Source organism: Megalobrama amblycephala, linkage group LG18 (genome assembly GCF_018812025.1).
Source record: "Megalobrama amblycephala isolate DHTTF-2021 linkage group LG18, ASM1881202v1, whole genome shotgun sequence".
Taxonomy (NCBI): Eukaryota; Metazoa; Chordata; class Actinopteri; order Cypriniformes; family Xenocyprididae; genus Megalobrama; species Megalobrama amblycephala.
This window is the reverse complement of record NC_063061.1, coordinates 18,685,069-18,702,043: the sequence shown is the minus strand read 5'-3', so window position 1 is coordinate 18,702,043 and position 16,975 is coordinate 18,685,069. Positions and strand designations below refer to the sequence as shown.

The 16,975-nt window shown below is 36.1% G+C and overlaps 2 protein-coding genes across 2 annotated transcripts; one reads left to right on the top strand and one right to left on the bottom strand.

The window, feature by feature from the left end:
• The first annotated feature begins 3,852 nt into the window (after positions 1 to 3,852).
• On the top strand, positions 3,853 to 11,044 carry rbm22 (RNA binding motif protein 22). The gene is made up of 11 exons (XM_048166227.1): positions 3,853 to 3,993; positions 4,605 to 4,658; positions 4,806 to 4,835; positions 5,116 to 5,248; positions 6,494 to 6,594; positions 7,154 to 7,326; positions 7,541 to 7,741; positions 8,173 to 8,337; positions 8,427 to 8,509; positions 10,086 to 10,217; positions 10,321 to 11,044. Exons 1-11 carry the CDS (start codon positions 3,940 to 3,942, stop codon positions 10,464 to 10,466), a joined length of 1,272 nt encoding a protein of 423 aa, XP_048022184.1. The 5' UTR covers positions 3,853 to 3,939; the 3' UTR covers positions 10,467 to 11,044.
• LOC125252706 (myozenin-2) lies at positions 10,967 to 16,578 on the bottom strand. The gene is made up of 6 exons (XM_048166228.1): positions 16,413 to 16,578; positions 16,119 to 16,210; positions 15,295 to 15,449; positions 13,513 to 13,675; positions 13,235 to 13,418; positions 10,967 to 11,390 (listed from the first exon to the last, which is right to left on the bottom strand). Exons 2-6 carry the CDS (start codon positions 16,186 to 16,188, stop codon positions 11,207 to 11,209), a joined length of 756 nt encoding a protein of 251 aa, XP_048022185.1. The 5' UTR covers positions 16,189 to 16,210; positions 16,413 to 16,578; the 3' UTR covers positions 10,967 to 11,206.
• Between the last annotated feature and the right edge of the window lie 397 nt (positions 16,579 to 16,975).

Genomic DNA, 16,975 nt, shown 5'->3' with positions numbered 1-16,975 from the left:
GGATATAATCAGACTTTATTACTTAACCTCTTGATGGAGATCAGCAGTTATCTGTGTTATCCGCATTGATGGATAATTACAGTTTTTCTCAGTCGCTTTGGTGCATTTCTCACATCACGTTTTACATTTGCACAACAGTTAGTTCAATCTCCACAACATTTAGTCATTTGTGCACATCATAGTAGCAGTTTCTCATTCCTTCGAACAAATTGCAAATGCTTTTGGACATGCATCAATTGCTTTCATACAACTCTCTGCTGTTTTATAACATTATCATTTGCTTATGTCATGTCAGTCAAAATTAACTATACTTGTGAATGCTGAATAGTCATTCCATATAAAACTAATAGTCCTCATTTCATTGCTTGAGTCATTACATACAAAAATGTTGAACTAGTTGTCAAAATCTGTCAAGCAAATTTTACACATTTTTTTTTTTAATCTTTTTTTTCCTGAAAATGTCGCCTAAATTGAACAATTTCTCTCAAGTGAATCTCCACTTTCACTGATGAGAAGGTGTGTGTGAAGCATTAGTTGCAACCAATGATAAGCCACTTCTCCACAATCACTGTCAGAGCTGAATCCCATAAACCCCCACTTTACAAGCATATACGAACCAAGCAGGACATAGTGTGTACCATTTCTACAATACTGTGACACAGAAGTGGAAGGTCAGCCTCATGGAAGAGGGGTAAGGGTGCGGGGAGGAAGGGGAAGGGGACAAAACAGGGGAAGAGGATGAAGAGGCCAATAGGCAGATCCCTGATGAAATCAGGGCTACAATTGTGGATCATGTTGTCAATCACGGCCTCACAATGGCTGAGGCTGGTCGAAGGGTGCAGCCAAATGTTGGGAGAACCACTGTAAATTCAGTTATTCAAACATTTCGTCATGAGAACAGGTGTGTATAAATGGACAGTAATTCAGCACTAAACAATCTGCACTGCACTACTGTCATCGTGTCATACATGAAGCTTGCAGTGGGACAAGAACTTACAGTTTACATTTAGACGTACAGCTTTACTGCATCACACATTTAGTGTATTGTAGTGTACAGTAGTGTTACAGTAAAGATTTGCCATATGTACTGCAATATTGTTTACAGTTGTGCACAGCTCTACCCAAAGGGAGTTTATGTTTGTTGCAAATAAGGGTGTATTTTTTCTATTGCACAATGCTGTGAACAAATTAGAATTGCAAAGAGCATATGCAGTAAAAATGTGAAACATACATATTCAGTGTCTTGTACTCAGTTACCTCACTAAATACAGTAATGTGTAACTTTACTGTATTTTTCAAATGGCTGTGCAAATAGTATATAGTGCTGTCTTGAGCATTTTCAGGTAGTGTCACCAAGATCTGACTTTTTTGCATTGGAAAACATTGACATTGAGTAAACTGTCATAATGAAAACATGACAAAGCCATTTGACTATCTTGTTCATAAACAATGGCGTCAGGACTTTTCATCTTGATGACACTGACACTTTCATTGACATGAATACTTGCTTTTGAGGAATGACCTATCCATTTTGAGCAAGTGACACGCTTTTGCAGGTTATCAACTAGGTTTTGCAGTTTGTACTAATTGTTTTGAGAACTGCATTAACTGTTGTGCAAATGTAAATATTGATGTGAGAAATGCACCAAAGCAACTGAGAAAAACTGTAATGTACATAGTTTTATGTACTGTGCAGTTTATTTGAATACGTACTTCGTATAAACCGTATCGAATGAACTTGTTTGGTATGTGTTCAATTATATATATAGCTGGTGAGTCTTCCAAAAATCCAGTTTTGTAATAGATAGATAAATAAATAGATAGATAGATGAACACATAGATAGATAGACAGACAGACAGATGGACAGACAGACAGGCGATTATGTAGATAGATAGATAGATAGATAGATAGATGACGGACGGACAGACAGACGATAGATAGATATATAGATGGATGGACGGACGGACGGACGGACAGACGGATAGATATTTATCATTTGTAGTGGAGAGTCGGTCTACACAATCTCAGTCACTTTTTATTTATAAGCTGCAGTGTTTTACATCACATGGCCAGATAGATAGATAGACAAACACATAGATAGATAGATAGATAGATAGATAGATACACGACACACATAGATAGACAGACAGACAGACGGACGGACAGATAGATAGATATAGACGGACGGACGGACGGACGAACAGATAGATAGATAGATAGAGAGACAGGCAGACAGACAGAGAGACAGAGAGACAGACGACACACATAGATAGATAGATAGATAGATAGACGGCCGGATGGACGGACGGACAGACAGACAGACAGACAGATAGATAGACAGACGACACACATAGGTAGATAGATAGATAGATAGATAGATAGATAGATAGATAGACAGACAGACAGACAGACAGACAGACAGATAGATAGATAGATAGATAGATAGATAGATAGATAGATAGATAGATAGATAGATAGATAGATAGATAGATAGATAGATAGATAGATAGATAGATAGATAGATAGATAGATAGATAGATAGATAGATAGATAGATGGACGGACGGACAGACAGACAGACAGACAGATAGATAGATAGACAGACAACACACATAGGTAGATAGATAGATAGATAGATAGATAGATAGATAGACAGACAGACAGACAGACAGACAGACAGATAGATAGATAGATAGATAGATAGATAGATAGATAGATAGATAGATAGATAGACGGCCGGATGGACGGACGGACAGACAGACAGACAGACAGACAGACAGATAGATAGGTAGACAGACGACACACATAGGTAGATAGATAGATAGATAGATAGATAGATAGATAGATAGATAGATAGATAGATAGACAGACAGACAGACAGATAGATAGATAGATAGATAGATAGACAACACACATAGATAGAGAGATAGAGAGATACACAACACACATAGATCGACAGACAGACAGACGGATGGACAGATAGATAGATAGATAGATAGATAGATAGATAGATAGATAGATAGATAGATAGATAGATAGATAGATAGACGGACGGATGGACAGACAGACAGACAGACAGATAGATATATAGATATATATATATAGATAGATAGATAGATAGATAGATAGATAGATAGATAGATAGATATAGATTCTTGTTGCTTAGATAAAGCTTCTCCAAACTCATATAGTGACAGAATCACACATGTGCCCTCCAAACTTAGATTTATCTCAAATATTAATGCCGTTTAACATCAGAAGTATAAGCCTGACAGACCTTGTCATTATGCATTTATCATTTGTAGTGGAGAGTCGGTCTATACAATCTCAGTCACTCTTTATTTATAAGCTGCAGTGTTTTACATCACATGGCCTTCAGTGCTTTGACACTAATGGTCTTGGGGCTGTAATGACATTAGAGTGGTTATTATGCCATTGCTCATCCTACATTCCTTTGTACATCCTAGGCCATGTCACATTTGTTGACTCCCTCTAAACTGCAGACAAATCACAGTTTTGGTGAGTTATATACAAGGGCTTAATATATATATATATATATATTTTGCATTTCTATGTGTGAAGTTTAAAGAAATTTAATTTATAAAAAAAACATTCATCATTATCATCATCATCATCATGTCAATAATCATAAAAATATATCTGCCTAAAAGCTTACAAGACAAATAGTGGTTCTACCTTAAAAACAACGAAGACACTGATGTCTTTCCACAGACTGTGGGTGAACTTGGCAAGGTCAAAGTAAGTGAGGGTTTGTTTCAGAAGATTACAATTAAATTCTTAGTGCAGAAATTTTTCCATCTAGAGGTGGACGACATTTATATATTCCTCCGTAAACAATAGGTGGCGCTGCCATTCTTCCCCAGCCGTATAGACGCAAAGCATTGTAGGTAAAGTTTCCATTCGAGCTAGCCAGTAGCAATGGCGACGTCTTTAGGATCCAACACTTATAACAGGCAAAACTGGGAGGATTCGGTCAGTATAACATATTTTAAGAATATTTAAGAAGTTTTACTTGTTGCAACTGGTGCGTTTACGTTCTTTGCTTGAGCTCGCCAAAAATGAAAACATTTTCTAATCGGATTCCATTCTGTAGTGTCTTAGCTTATGGCTAATGAAAACCCTATCTCATCAATAGTTAATGTTTTTATATAAATATCGAATCACCCATATCTGCAAACTGAATAGTGTGAACATCCTCTATCCAGTAACTGTATTGTGACTGATCTTTTCTGTACAGACGCAAATAAACATTCTCTTGAAGTGAAGTGAAATGACGAGAAAGGCTAATTATATCCATTATAAGTGTCCTGTTAACAGAAGAGTTTATATAGCATCAATAACATTTAAGTAACGTTAATCTATTTTTAACAAAAACGTGCATTTATAATAGTGATATTGTTGGCTCATAACATTTAGAGTTATTTCTTTGTTATATTGGATTTTTTTTGTTTTGTACTGTGTGTGTGTGTGTGTGTGTGTGTGTGTGTGTGTGGCTAACAACAGTAGTTTAAAAACATATGTAATTAGTGAACTGTACAATTATTTTCAGTTTGAATGGTAATGGCTTTTGCTTATTTAAACAGGATTTTCCCATCCTCTGTCAAACATGCTTGGGAGAAAACCCTTACATCCGCATGGTAAGTAGAGTTAGTGCTGTTTCACTTATTCGTTTGTTTCGAATTATTGTTAATTATTAATGAATTCAAGTTGTATTTATTTATTTATTTATTTATTTTTTTGTATTTAAGCACATTTTCACTTTGTATGTGTATTTCCTTCAACAGACCAAAGAGAAATTTGGCAAGGAGTGCAAGGTACTGCTGCGTTCATCCTCATAAAAATGCTAAATGTGCTCCTGACTGGGTTCCCACAGTCATCTCAGAACGTTTCTATGCCTAATATATTAATTCAAATGGTTGGTACATGATATACAAATGGAAATTCGGTCCAGTAATCTCTTAAATTATTTGTCAAAATCCCTAGCCAGTACACAGCAAAGTCATGGAAATTAATTGATAAAAGACTCCTTATTTTTTGCCCCACATTTTGAAAGTGCAGCATGTTATTTTATTGTGTATTCTTCCTATCTTCTAGATCTGTGCGCGTCCCTTCACGGTGTTCCGCTGGTGTCCTGGAGTCAGGATGCGCTTTAAGAAGACAGAAGTGTGTCAGACCTGCAGTAAAATGAAGAATGTCTGTCAGACCTGCCTCCTGGATCTGGAATATGGTAATGCAGAACTGTTATGATTTAGAATTCCAGTTATTAAAATCCTAATTTGTGGCTATACTCTGGATACTGTGGATATATAAATATCTGTTTGTAAAATGATGACATTAGTGTTGTCAAAATAAGAAATGCTGTTTTAATTTCATAATTATGACTTTTTATCTTAACTTTCTAGATCATATTTTTTCATAGACTTTTTAATCTCATAATTTCCATTTAGCATGTCATAATTTTGGTCATAATTGTGATTTAACAGAGCATGTTTAGTTTTTTTTCTTATGTGGCGAAAATGGGCTTCCATAGTAATGTTTAGAAACTGACACAATCCTTTATTCTGTCTATCAATCATTCTTAAGATATATATATATATATATATATATATATATATATATATATATATATATATATATATATGTGTGTGTGTGAGAAGAGTTTTGGTTCCAAAACGCTATAAATCCATTTTGAATTTGAGTAAAATTTTGATTTGAGTAAAAATGTGTTTTCTTTACCAAGAAAGTGGCCAGATGAAAACCAATATTTTCTGTTTCAAAACTTTCACTTAGCAATTTTAAAATTTCAAATCTAGATTTTGATTTTTCAAAAGTTTATTATAAAAAATGCAATAAATCATGACACCTTTTTTTTCCAAAATGCAATTAATCCATCAATATAAAAGTTATTTTTCATATTGAAAATACACAACAAAGTAAGTTGATTCACATATATGACAGCCTCTGAACTTTGTCAGTACTAATCTTATACACAGGCATTTCACTAAAAATACATTCAGTCATCGCTCCCAAAATGAATTCAACAAGTCTTGTTAATATTATAAATTACTTGAGTGCCTCATCTTCTTAATCTTCTCACGTAAATGATTACATTTCAATGGCTTATGTTTCTTCCCCACCGCAGAAACCACAACAGGTTCATCAATGCCGTCAAAATTATTCATTTTTCTGTTTTTGTTGATCACAAAACACAAAGTAGATAAGGAAAATTAAGATGCCGTTTTGGAAAAAAAGGGAGAAAACATAAACAGAATAACACGACAGATATCGCATTTTGCGTCAAATTAATAAATGACTTTTCAATACCGACCATATACAATACTGATTTTGGCAGAAACTTTTTTTTTTAAATGCCGTTTATTACGTTTTGGAACCAAACTCTTCATATATACGTGAATATTACAGTGTTGTAAACATTCCTAAATAATAAAGATTATTTTTGCACTTTGCACAGGCTTGCCCATTCAGGTTCGTGACACTGGGCTGTCCGTTAAAGATGAAGTACCGAGATCGGATGTGAATAAGGAGTATTACACTCAGAATATGGAGAGAGAGGTAATTTGTCTGTATATTACGCATTTATTAATGTGTTTTGTGACGTTTTCTGGACTCTAATTGCTGGAAAAATCAATTAATTTTAATGAATTATTTTAAAAAATGGTTTTGAATTAATTCAATGACTCATTAATAGATACTTGTTTCTTTACTGGATGAATCAGTGTTTTTGAACAAATCTTTTGAATGAATGATTCAATGACACATACATTTTGTAAGTGTCACTTGTCACCACCTAGTGGAATAAGATGTAATTGATAGTTTGTTTCAAACGGTAGTTTGCTCTATTTTGATCGCTATCATAGACATTAATGTTTATATACTTATACTAACTTCAAACTTTTATCTCAGTACTTCTGTGATAATTTGAATATTTGTAACACAGAAATAACGGTATGTGATTGTGTCAAAGGTTCAATAGACACAGGTGAATCATTGTTATTAATAAAGTAAGATCGTGTGGGTGTTTGAATCGAGATCACAATCTTTTTACGATTAATCGTGAGGCTCTACTTAGAAGTATCTGTGGGTCAAATAATTGCAATGTTTTGGTCTGTAGATTGCTAACTCTGATGGCACAAGACCTGTGGGGCAGCTTGGGAAGGCACCGAGCAGTGGCGATATGCTGCTGAAACTGGCTCGTACCACACCGTACTATAAGAGGAACAGACCTCACATCTGTTCCTTTTGGGTGAAAGGGGAGTGCAAGAGAGGGGAAGAGTGTCCGTACAGGTGAGCAACATCTTAAGAATCTTTTATCGGTGTAAAACTATGACCCAGAATTCTCCATTTCACACTCCACTGGGTGTTTTGACAATGAAGTCCAAAACATCCAATGTTGGTTGTCATGATTTTAATTTTGTTTCATGTCTAAAGGTGTGAAATATATGAGCATTTGTGAATTTTGGTTACGTTTGTGATGAAATGCATTGCTTTGATATCACAGGCATGAAAAGCCCACCGATCCAGATGACCCGCTGGCTGATCAGAACATTAAGGACCGTTACTATGGCATTAATGATCCTGTTGCTGATAAACTCTTGAAGCGGGCCTCCACTATGCCCAGACTGGACGTACCTGAAGACAAGTCCATCACCACACTGTATATTGGGGGGCTGGGAGAAAACGTTACAGACTCTGAGCTCAGGTAAGTGCACATTAGAACTCATGAAGCTATATTTGGTTAGTTGACGTGCAACTTGTCCTTAGACTTTTTTTTTTATTTTATTAATCAGCATCAAGAAAGTATCATAGTTCCTGTAATTGGTCACCTTTTCAAGTTTTTAATGACCTTTTTTGCCTTTTCTAGTTAATTTTAAGTGGTGTGACATGAATTTTTTAAAAATGTTAATGTTTTATGTCGTCTCTCACATAATCACAGTCTAAAGCTGCTTGCATAATTATAAAATAATTAACAAAATCCCATTTATTTAGGTACCATTTTTTTTTAAAGTGTCTTTAATTTTATGCTGTTTTATTTTATATTTTATATTATATAGAGGCAAAAAAATCCTCTTTTTTTCTCTTCTGTGTCATTTCTTGACTAAAGATTCCATTTTTTCTTTCCCCCCACAAAAGGAATCACTTCTACCAGTTTGGGGAGATTCGTACCATCACCATCGTTCAAAGGCAGCAGTGTGCTTTCATCCAGTTCGCCACACGGCAGGCCGCAGAGACGGCTGCAGAGAAGTCCTTTAATAAACTCATCATTAATGGGCGCCGGCTTAATGTTAAATGGGGCAGGTCGGTGACTGATCATGCAGCAAAAACCTGAAAATCAGACAGTTTCGTGTATGTGTTGGCGGTACTAAATGTTGCTGTGTGTCGTTTAGGTCACAGGCAGCTCGAGGGAAAGAGAAAGATGGGGTGACGGAGAGTGGAATCAGGCTGGAGCCAGTGCCAGGGCTCCCTGGTGGTATGTGCCAAAGTCTCTCATACATATATATTTAATCTGACAAAAAAGTTCATTAAATGATAACTGTGACTATATCAATACGCAATACCGTTGACACAAAAAGTTGAGAAATATAAAAATTTTCGCAAAAACTTTTTATTTTTGTCGAGTCAAATATGACACAGCTGTACAAGCCTCTACTACAAGATTTCGTGTTTGCAGTTGCCAGATGTCAAGAATTTAAATCCCCCAATCAGAGCTTTTCTGTTAAAATGATACAATTTCTGCCCGGTGTTTTATTTAATTTTTGCAATCTGGCAATCATGCGCACTCTACACTGCGGAAGAAGCGCTGATGATCTGAAAACACTGGCAAACAAGTAAGCTGGAGTTTAGCGATCTTCATTTGAGATGTTCTGCTCAAATGACAGTGATTTTAGCCAGTATGCGTTCCTTCACGAGCCACTTGTGCTGTTTGCTGCCATCAAACCTTCTCAGTGATGAACTGTAATAAATCCAAACATGGATCTCGACTATATTGCTTGTGACTGAGGTTGCTGAATAAACTTGCGCAAACTCTTTGTGGCAATACAAAGTCTTTTTCGCTGTTGTTTTAATAGAAAAACATTAATGTATTTTGTAATTACTATTAGGAATTTCACTGTTTTCATTTCTGAGAGAAATTTGTTTTACCAGATTTCATAATGTAGACAGAGAGTGTTTATTTATATTATAAATAGCCTATAATGAATCAGTACACTAGATGAGGTAAAATAAACCATGGGCATGGTTCGACATTCTATTGATTTGTGCTTATTGGTGAAAGTGCAGTAATTCTGATAAAATGTAAAAATAAATTTCTCAAATGACAGCAATCACAAAATAATCATATTGTTAGGTTAATCATTATGCAGCATGATGAAAAATTGACTTAGTTTTCATTGACTAAAACTAGACTAAAATACCCAGACATTTAGTTGACGACAACTTGACTAAACAAAAACAGGACAAGGTTGATTAAATATAACTAAAAGGTACATTTGACACAGAACTAATACTAAATGTAAAATAGCTGACAAAATGAACACTAGTTTTAGTAAAATAATATGAATTTATGTCATTGGTTCTGACTGAAATGTATGTCTGCTATAATTTATTTTATTTGTATTTTTATTCACCTGTAACACTAGTAAATTAAATAAATATACAATGATAATTTAATAATAAATTAAGATAAAATTCGGATTAAATGTACTGTTTATACATGTAATAATTTTAAATTAATTTATTTGTATTTATGTTGAATTGCATGTATTGCTTTTAAATATTTATTTTATTTATTTTGAAGCTTGACATGTCTCACTAATTTAATTTAAAATGATAAATATAAAACTAAAATTAAATGTACTGCTCATAAATGCTCAAATGTATTTATTTTTAAACAGTATGTATTTTATTTATTTGGAGCTTGACTTGTCACGCTTTAAAATTTAAATACATTTAAAATAATAAATGTAATACTTTAAAATTATTCCAAAATAAATTGGGGGCCACTATATATTACGTAAGTTAAAGCAGTGTGTGAATCTTTTCAACAGCTCTGCCCCCACCCCCTGTGTCTGATGAAGATGCCTCCACCAACTACTTCAACCTGGCTCCAACCAGCTCCCCTGCTGTCATGAACCTGGGACTTCCTCCTCCACCTGGTGTTGCCATGCCCCCACCACCTGGTAAGTTTCACCCCACCCACTTCCCCCTTTCTCTTTTTTTGGCCTGTTGGTAACCCAAGGTGAAATGCCTCACTATCCCATTAACCTCATCTGTTCTCTCCAGGTTTTGGTCCTCCTATGTTCCACACCATGGATCCCATGTCCCCTTCAATGCCCCCTCCAATGGCCATGAGGCCCCCCGGACAGGTCCACTACCCATCCCAGGATCCTCAGCGGATGGGCGCTCATGCGAGTCGTGGAGGCCCCTAGATAGTCATACTGTTCAGTGTGGACTGCTGAACAACTGAACCCAGAGTGCTCTCATTTTCGGTATCTGTTTATATGTCAATCATTTTCAGAGCAAGTGAGTACACGTGTAAGATGGAATGCAAATGCATAACGAACAAGGAAAACATCAGAAAAATTCCAGCATCTTAGAATTTAAACCATGATAAAAACGTTTATTTTTAAGCTTTTGTTTTATAATGACCCTTGATGGTTTCCATCTTTTTGTCAGTTTTTATTTTGTATGTAATATGAAACGTATATCATGCCCTGTCTAGGGCAAAATGTCAAAGAATTGGTTGCAGTGACCAACAATTACCAAATGGGGGCACTATTGACTATTTTAAATGCCTGAAGTCTTCATTTTTGTTTTTGACACTGTATTGTCCTACACCTCTAGAATATTCCATTGTTCATATTACATTTCCCACTAGTGTCCATTTCTTCTCCTCTAAATATAAAGAACGTCAGTTGTTCATCATGAATTGTTTTTAAGACTTTGTTTTTTTTAATGTACAGCTGTGCAGTTTGTGGTTACATTAAAGATGCTTCACATTTTGAAATACTGTGTGAAAGTTTATGTAAACAGTATCATAGCATATTAATAGAAGATGTATGTAAACTTTAAATTGGTATTTGATGGCTCAGCTCACAATTCACAGTAGAGTATTGGCTATCCCTCAGAAACTCAGTCCCCTCGTATATTTTGCCAATATTCACCAGCTTCACAAATCGGGAGACTCAGTAGCGTACTGGATTCTCCAGCCCTGTGGCGTACGGTTGAAATTGGGCCGGTGGCACATCCTGTCCCAGGTTAGGTGTGGCTCTGTGCGAGCCTGCAGCATCTCAAAACCAGGTAGTGGCAGAGTCCTCACCGTCCCTGCTGTCCCACCGAATGGTGTAGGGGCTCTGTAAAGAATGAGAGTGATTGTCCCTTTTCATTGCTATAAAAATAATCAGACTTTCCCTAACAGACGAGTGGACATGCTAAGAAGCTGTTAAAGGTGTTAAGTGCACGTTCTTGTACCATTGTCAGATTTTTTTACTTTTTTTGGTTGGTTTAAATAAATTTGTAATGTGATTTTCCACGTAGCTGAATGGTTTGGGTCATGGCTTATGACTCTTAAAAAAAGATTTTAGGATACTCATGGGAAAATTTTATTGAAAGAAATGCTTCCAGAACCAAGGCATTTAAAAAGTGGGCAGACACGTTTGGACTCTATTGTTTGCAACCCATTTTACTTTCATAATCTTAATTCCTTATGTTCAAGTGAAACTGCCTTTCAACTGGAAAATATAAGTGACATAAAAAAAAAGGAAAGTTTTTTCAGAAGAAGAGCAAATTACAATTTTATCAAAGATTACATAAAAACTTTTTTTTTTCCTTTGGGGTAATGTGAAGAATTTACAATAAGACCAGGAACCTACTTTTATAAAGTAAATGGAATTCATTTGGTTTTATAGTTTCATCATAAATATAATCCATATGGCTCTAGGGGGTTAATAAAGGCCTTTCGAAGCGAAGCGATGGGTTTTTGTAAGAAAAATATCCATGTTTAAAACTTTATAAGCTATAATAACTAGTTTCTGGCGTTGTGCCATTGCGTCAGGTCAGGGATTACTCTTTTGCCATGAATTCATACGTATGGCCCCCTGCCTGGAAACTAGTTGTTATAGTTTATAAAGTTTTAAATATGGATATTTTTCTTACAAAAACCCATCGCCTCACTTCAGAAGGCCTTTATTAACCCCCCTGGAGCTGTATGGATTACTTTTTTGATTGATGGATGCAGTTTTTTGGACTTCAAAATCTCACACCCCCTTCACTAATCTTATCAAGCCAGGACATAACTGATTGTTTTCGTCTGAAAGAAGATAGTCATATACACCTAGGATGGCTTGAGGGTGAGTAAATCATGGGATCATTTTCATTTTTGGGTGAACTATCCCTTTAATGCTGAATTTACTATTGAGGACGGCAATATCAGTTGTGTTCAATGGCAGTGTTTCCCCTACATTGACTAGACTGTGGCGGCCCGCCACAGTCTCAAAATATGAATACGGATATGACGCGATATTTAAATTACCATCTGATAATTGCGCTCCTTTATATGGCAAAAGTGGGAGTCATAGAGCAAAATAAGTAGACTAGCACCAATTAAGTTTTTGTGCACTATATTCAAAGTCATCTGAAGCCATTCCATAGCTTTTTTTTTCTTCCAAGAATTAGGCTAGAATACTTTTTGCTGCTGAATTATATACTCATCTAGTTTACTTATTTATTTATTGGTCAGCTTATGATTATATATTTTTATTCATTTTTTATTTTTATCTATAATGAAGTGGTGTTTTTAGTGCATTCTGGATTGGTTAACAAATCAAAGAGTGACCATTAGTTCCACAAATACAGACACAGGCTCCCACTAATAAATTAATTCAACAAAGGTAACCTCTTTTGCTACATATTTTTAATGGTTTAAATGTGTACTCTACATGTTTGACCACTTACGAACTCTCATTTAGCCTACTATATGTTGTGTACATGACTAATGTGCCCAACCATCAGCAATAAATAAATTACTTTTAGAGCACAAAATTGTTTTCAAGAGAACAAATTTCTTCATTGATCTAGTCACTTAATTTTGCTCTTAGAATGCACTAGATTCATGCATTTAAATTTAAAATGTGGGGGGTCCACCGATGTCCACCCACTACAGTCTCACAAAATCCTGTGGGAAACACTGAATGGGTACCTGTTGAAACATTTGTAGTTGGCTGGGGTGAGTTTGTAAGGTGGCTCAGGCAGGTGGGTACTTATAGTAGTCAACAGTGTTTCGCTGTCAATGGGCTTTTCCTCCCAGGGTGATTGGTAAGACTTGGGGATCACAGTGACATTGAACTTTTCAGGAGGAACCTCTTTCAGAGGCCCCCCATAACCTGTGTGAGAGAAATGAGTGACCATCGGGTTTTCCCTTGACTTTGGGTACAAAAGTTACATTAATGTACTCATACAGAATTGTTCTGTATTTACCAGGTGCAAGCAAGCTTGGGTTTCCTTTCTTAGCTACTGTGTGCTTGAGTGTGGTGACCAGGTTGTTTTTTCCAGGCTGGGTGATGTACATTTCAGAGTTGAAGTTCTCGCTTCCTTTCTCTCCTTGCATGGCGTTCTGGCCTTGAAGGCTTTCCTCTAAGTGCTAGGCAGTGTTAAATAATCATCCATTATTACTGAACCTCACTCTTAAAAATAAAGGTTCTAAAAGAGGGTTTTTACAGCAATGCAAAAAGAACCTATTCTTATGTGTATGAGATTAATAGTTACTTCAGGAGTATCTAATACCTAGTGGGCCTGAGGTGTTTAGCTCCAAAACAATTGCCTTGAAGTTTCTAGTGATCCTGACGACTTTGATTAACTGGTTCAGGTGTGTTGTAATTAAGGCAAGAGCTAAATGCTGCTGGAAGGTGGTCCTGCAGTTATTCCCTAGTAAATTTGCCTCAGTAAACATCTTAAGTTTAGCTTGGGGTGTCCAATCCCCTTCCTGGGAGGCTTTCCGACAGAGTTTAGCCTCAACAGTAATTAAAGACAACTAAACTAGCTAATCAAAGTCTTCAGGGTGATTAGAAACTTCCAGGCAGCAGGTTGGAGCTAAAGCCTTAAGGAAATTGGCCCTCCAGGAACAAAATTGGGCACCCCTGGTTTCACATTCAAATAGCTTTCACAACACATTTTACTTCTGTAAAATAAAACTCACAATTCTAAGTGAAACAGGATCTTCAATGAGAAGAAAATAGGGCAGGACTTGATTTTCTCCATCAGGGATTAATTGGATCATGAAAAGTATGGAGCCGGACCTAAATGTGAGTTTGTATCGATTGTGGAGTTTCCTCCTGAAACTTTTGATGAGGCTTTTTGACATGGAGGCTGAAGTTTCAAGATAGTCCCGAAGGTAACGTGATTTATTCAAATATATTATTTGTTATTATTGCTGCAATCTTAAAATTAATCCGCAATAGAAATGGTTGATGTGACCCTGGACCACAAAACCAGTCATAAGGGTCAATTTTCTAGAAATTTTGTCACAGATCCCTTGTCTTCCCGGACTCCATTTCCCACAATCCTCCTGTTCTCCACACCTGCACTCACTTCCCTCATCATCTCCCCATCATCACAGACCATCATCACCTGGACTCCCTCGTCAGCACTCCCTATTTATATGGACCCACTCCCTTCACTCCTTGTCTGTTCTTGTGTACGTTTACGTTATGTGTATTGGATGTTGTTTCTCTCCGTTATATATTAATAAATTCCATTTTCTTGTGGAAGTCCGTGAACGCCTCGTCTCTACAACACCGACACGTTACAAATTTAGATTTATACATCATATTTGACAATACAACACAACTATTTGAAAATCTGGAATCTGAGGGTGCAAAAAAAAAAAAAAAAAAAAATCAAAATATTGAGAAAATCGCCTTTAAAGTTGTCCAAATGAAGTCCTTAGCAATGCATATCCACTCACAAAAATTAATTTTTGATATTTAAGGTAGGAAATTTACAAAATATCTTCATGGAACATGATCTTTACTTATCCTAATGATTTTTGGCATAAAAGAAAAATCGATAATTTTGACCCATACAATGTATTGTTGGCTATTGCTACAAATATACCCATGCAACTTATGACTGGTTTTGTGGTCCAGGGTCACAAATAATAACATAGCTTTTTGGCTATTGGTTAACATTGGGACCAAGTTTGTAGGGTCCATTCTGATTTCATATTGACTTTAACCTGGTGAACACAATAAGATATCTTACACTGAGGTGTCCGTGTGCTATACCCTCCAAGGTGAATCTCTCCACTCTCTTGAGTCTTTCCTGAAACATTATAGATCCTCTGTTTGACAGCAGATTGAGCTCTTCCATCATGAGATCCTGAGGAACACTGATCTTCTTTCCCAGGTTCAGACATGCTGATTTACATGCACAGATATGTTGAAATGCATTATATTAATCACAGCATACCATCCATAATGAAACTACATTAGAATGTTATAAGCTAGTAATTACAGCACTATAAACTAGTAATTACATCACATTCTTCTGAATGTTAATGAAAAACATTATTTTTCATATACATTCACAGGTTTTTTTTATTGATACTGTGTATATAATCAAAAATAATTAATATCACCAAAAGCATGTCCCTCTGTCAACATTTTGATTCTTCAAGCATAAGCACAATATGTGTGGCTGTGATTAAATCGTTAAATTTGACACAGACATCTGGGGGTAACTTCAGCCTGCTGTTTGTTCTGTAATGTTTAAGAGGGTTCAGATCTTTTCGAATCAGGCGTGGATGAGTCATGATCCCTTGGAGCAAAGAATTTAGTCTCCTGCTGTCATATTACATTACAAATTCCCTTACTGTTTTGGGAACCGAGTCAAAGCAGTTGAGACATGCCAGAGCAGAAAGTGAAAATTTGGCTCTGTTTTTATTTTACAGACTGTTTTGCTGCTTTTCCCACATGCCATAGTGCTGTTGCTTTCAAGCTGTTTTCATTGAATCAGTCATATCCATTGAGATGGCATGCTGTTTGAAGAAACAGAGCTTTTTTCCCCCTGCTTCTGATGTATCTTACCTCCATCTGTGTCCGAGCACAGCTCCTGTTGCTCTTTCTCCTTAGATACGTCAGTGTATGGCACAGGCATGATGATATTAATAGTGTCCAGTCTTCAATAAAATCAGCCAAGAAGAAGAATAATTTATTTTTTATATTTTTCCCCCCAGTAAAATGAATCTGATTTGATCATTTCTTTGTGATAGATTCATATGTACTCCTTCTTTGATCTCATATCAGGCCTGAAAACACTTGTTTAAACTGAGTTGCATAGATCACAAAACAAACAAATCCTTTGATTATAGCAAAACTTACCAATTTTAAAATCCTGTTTTTGCCCTGAAGCCAGTCTATAGATGATGTATCCCGTCCTGAGGTAGAAACGCTTATGTGTCAGACACACTTTGGACCTTCTTTTTTGCCCTGGTTAGATCACTGTCTTATTATAGCAAGTAAAGTGTGTATCTAATGGGAGTGGATTAGCACGGTAGAGCTTCAGCATCCACACTAATGAAAATTTGATCCACTGGCTGTAACACTAAGTATTCAGATCTGTGACCGGGGAGGAAGGCAAGACTCTTGAGTCATGCCCAAGTCTGTCTGCCTCGGAGGTTCAACAACTTTTGCTGAAGGTATGCCATGGGTCTGAGAAGGGACTTCATTTTTCAGTGCTTGTGTAAATAGACTGCTGCAGGGATGATGTATATTTTTAGGCCAAAACCTGAAAACTAGTTTTTTTTTTTTTATACTTCTGGTTCCATTGTCCTGAAGTCAATGTGTTTTTTGAATGGGTTTTTGGTTGAATGCCTGAAATAAGTCTGTGGTTAACACAAGCTCAAGATATTTTCATATTTTATTCTACCACACAAAATACATCA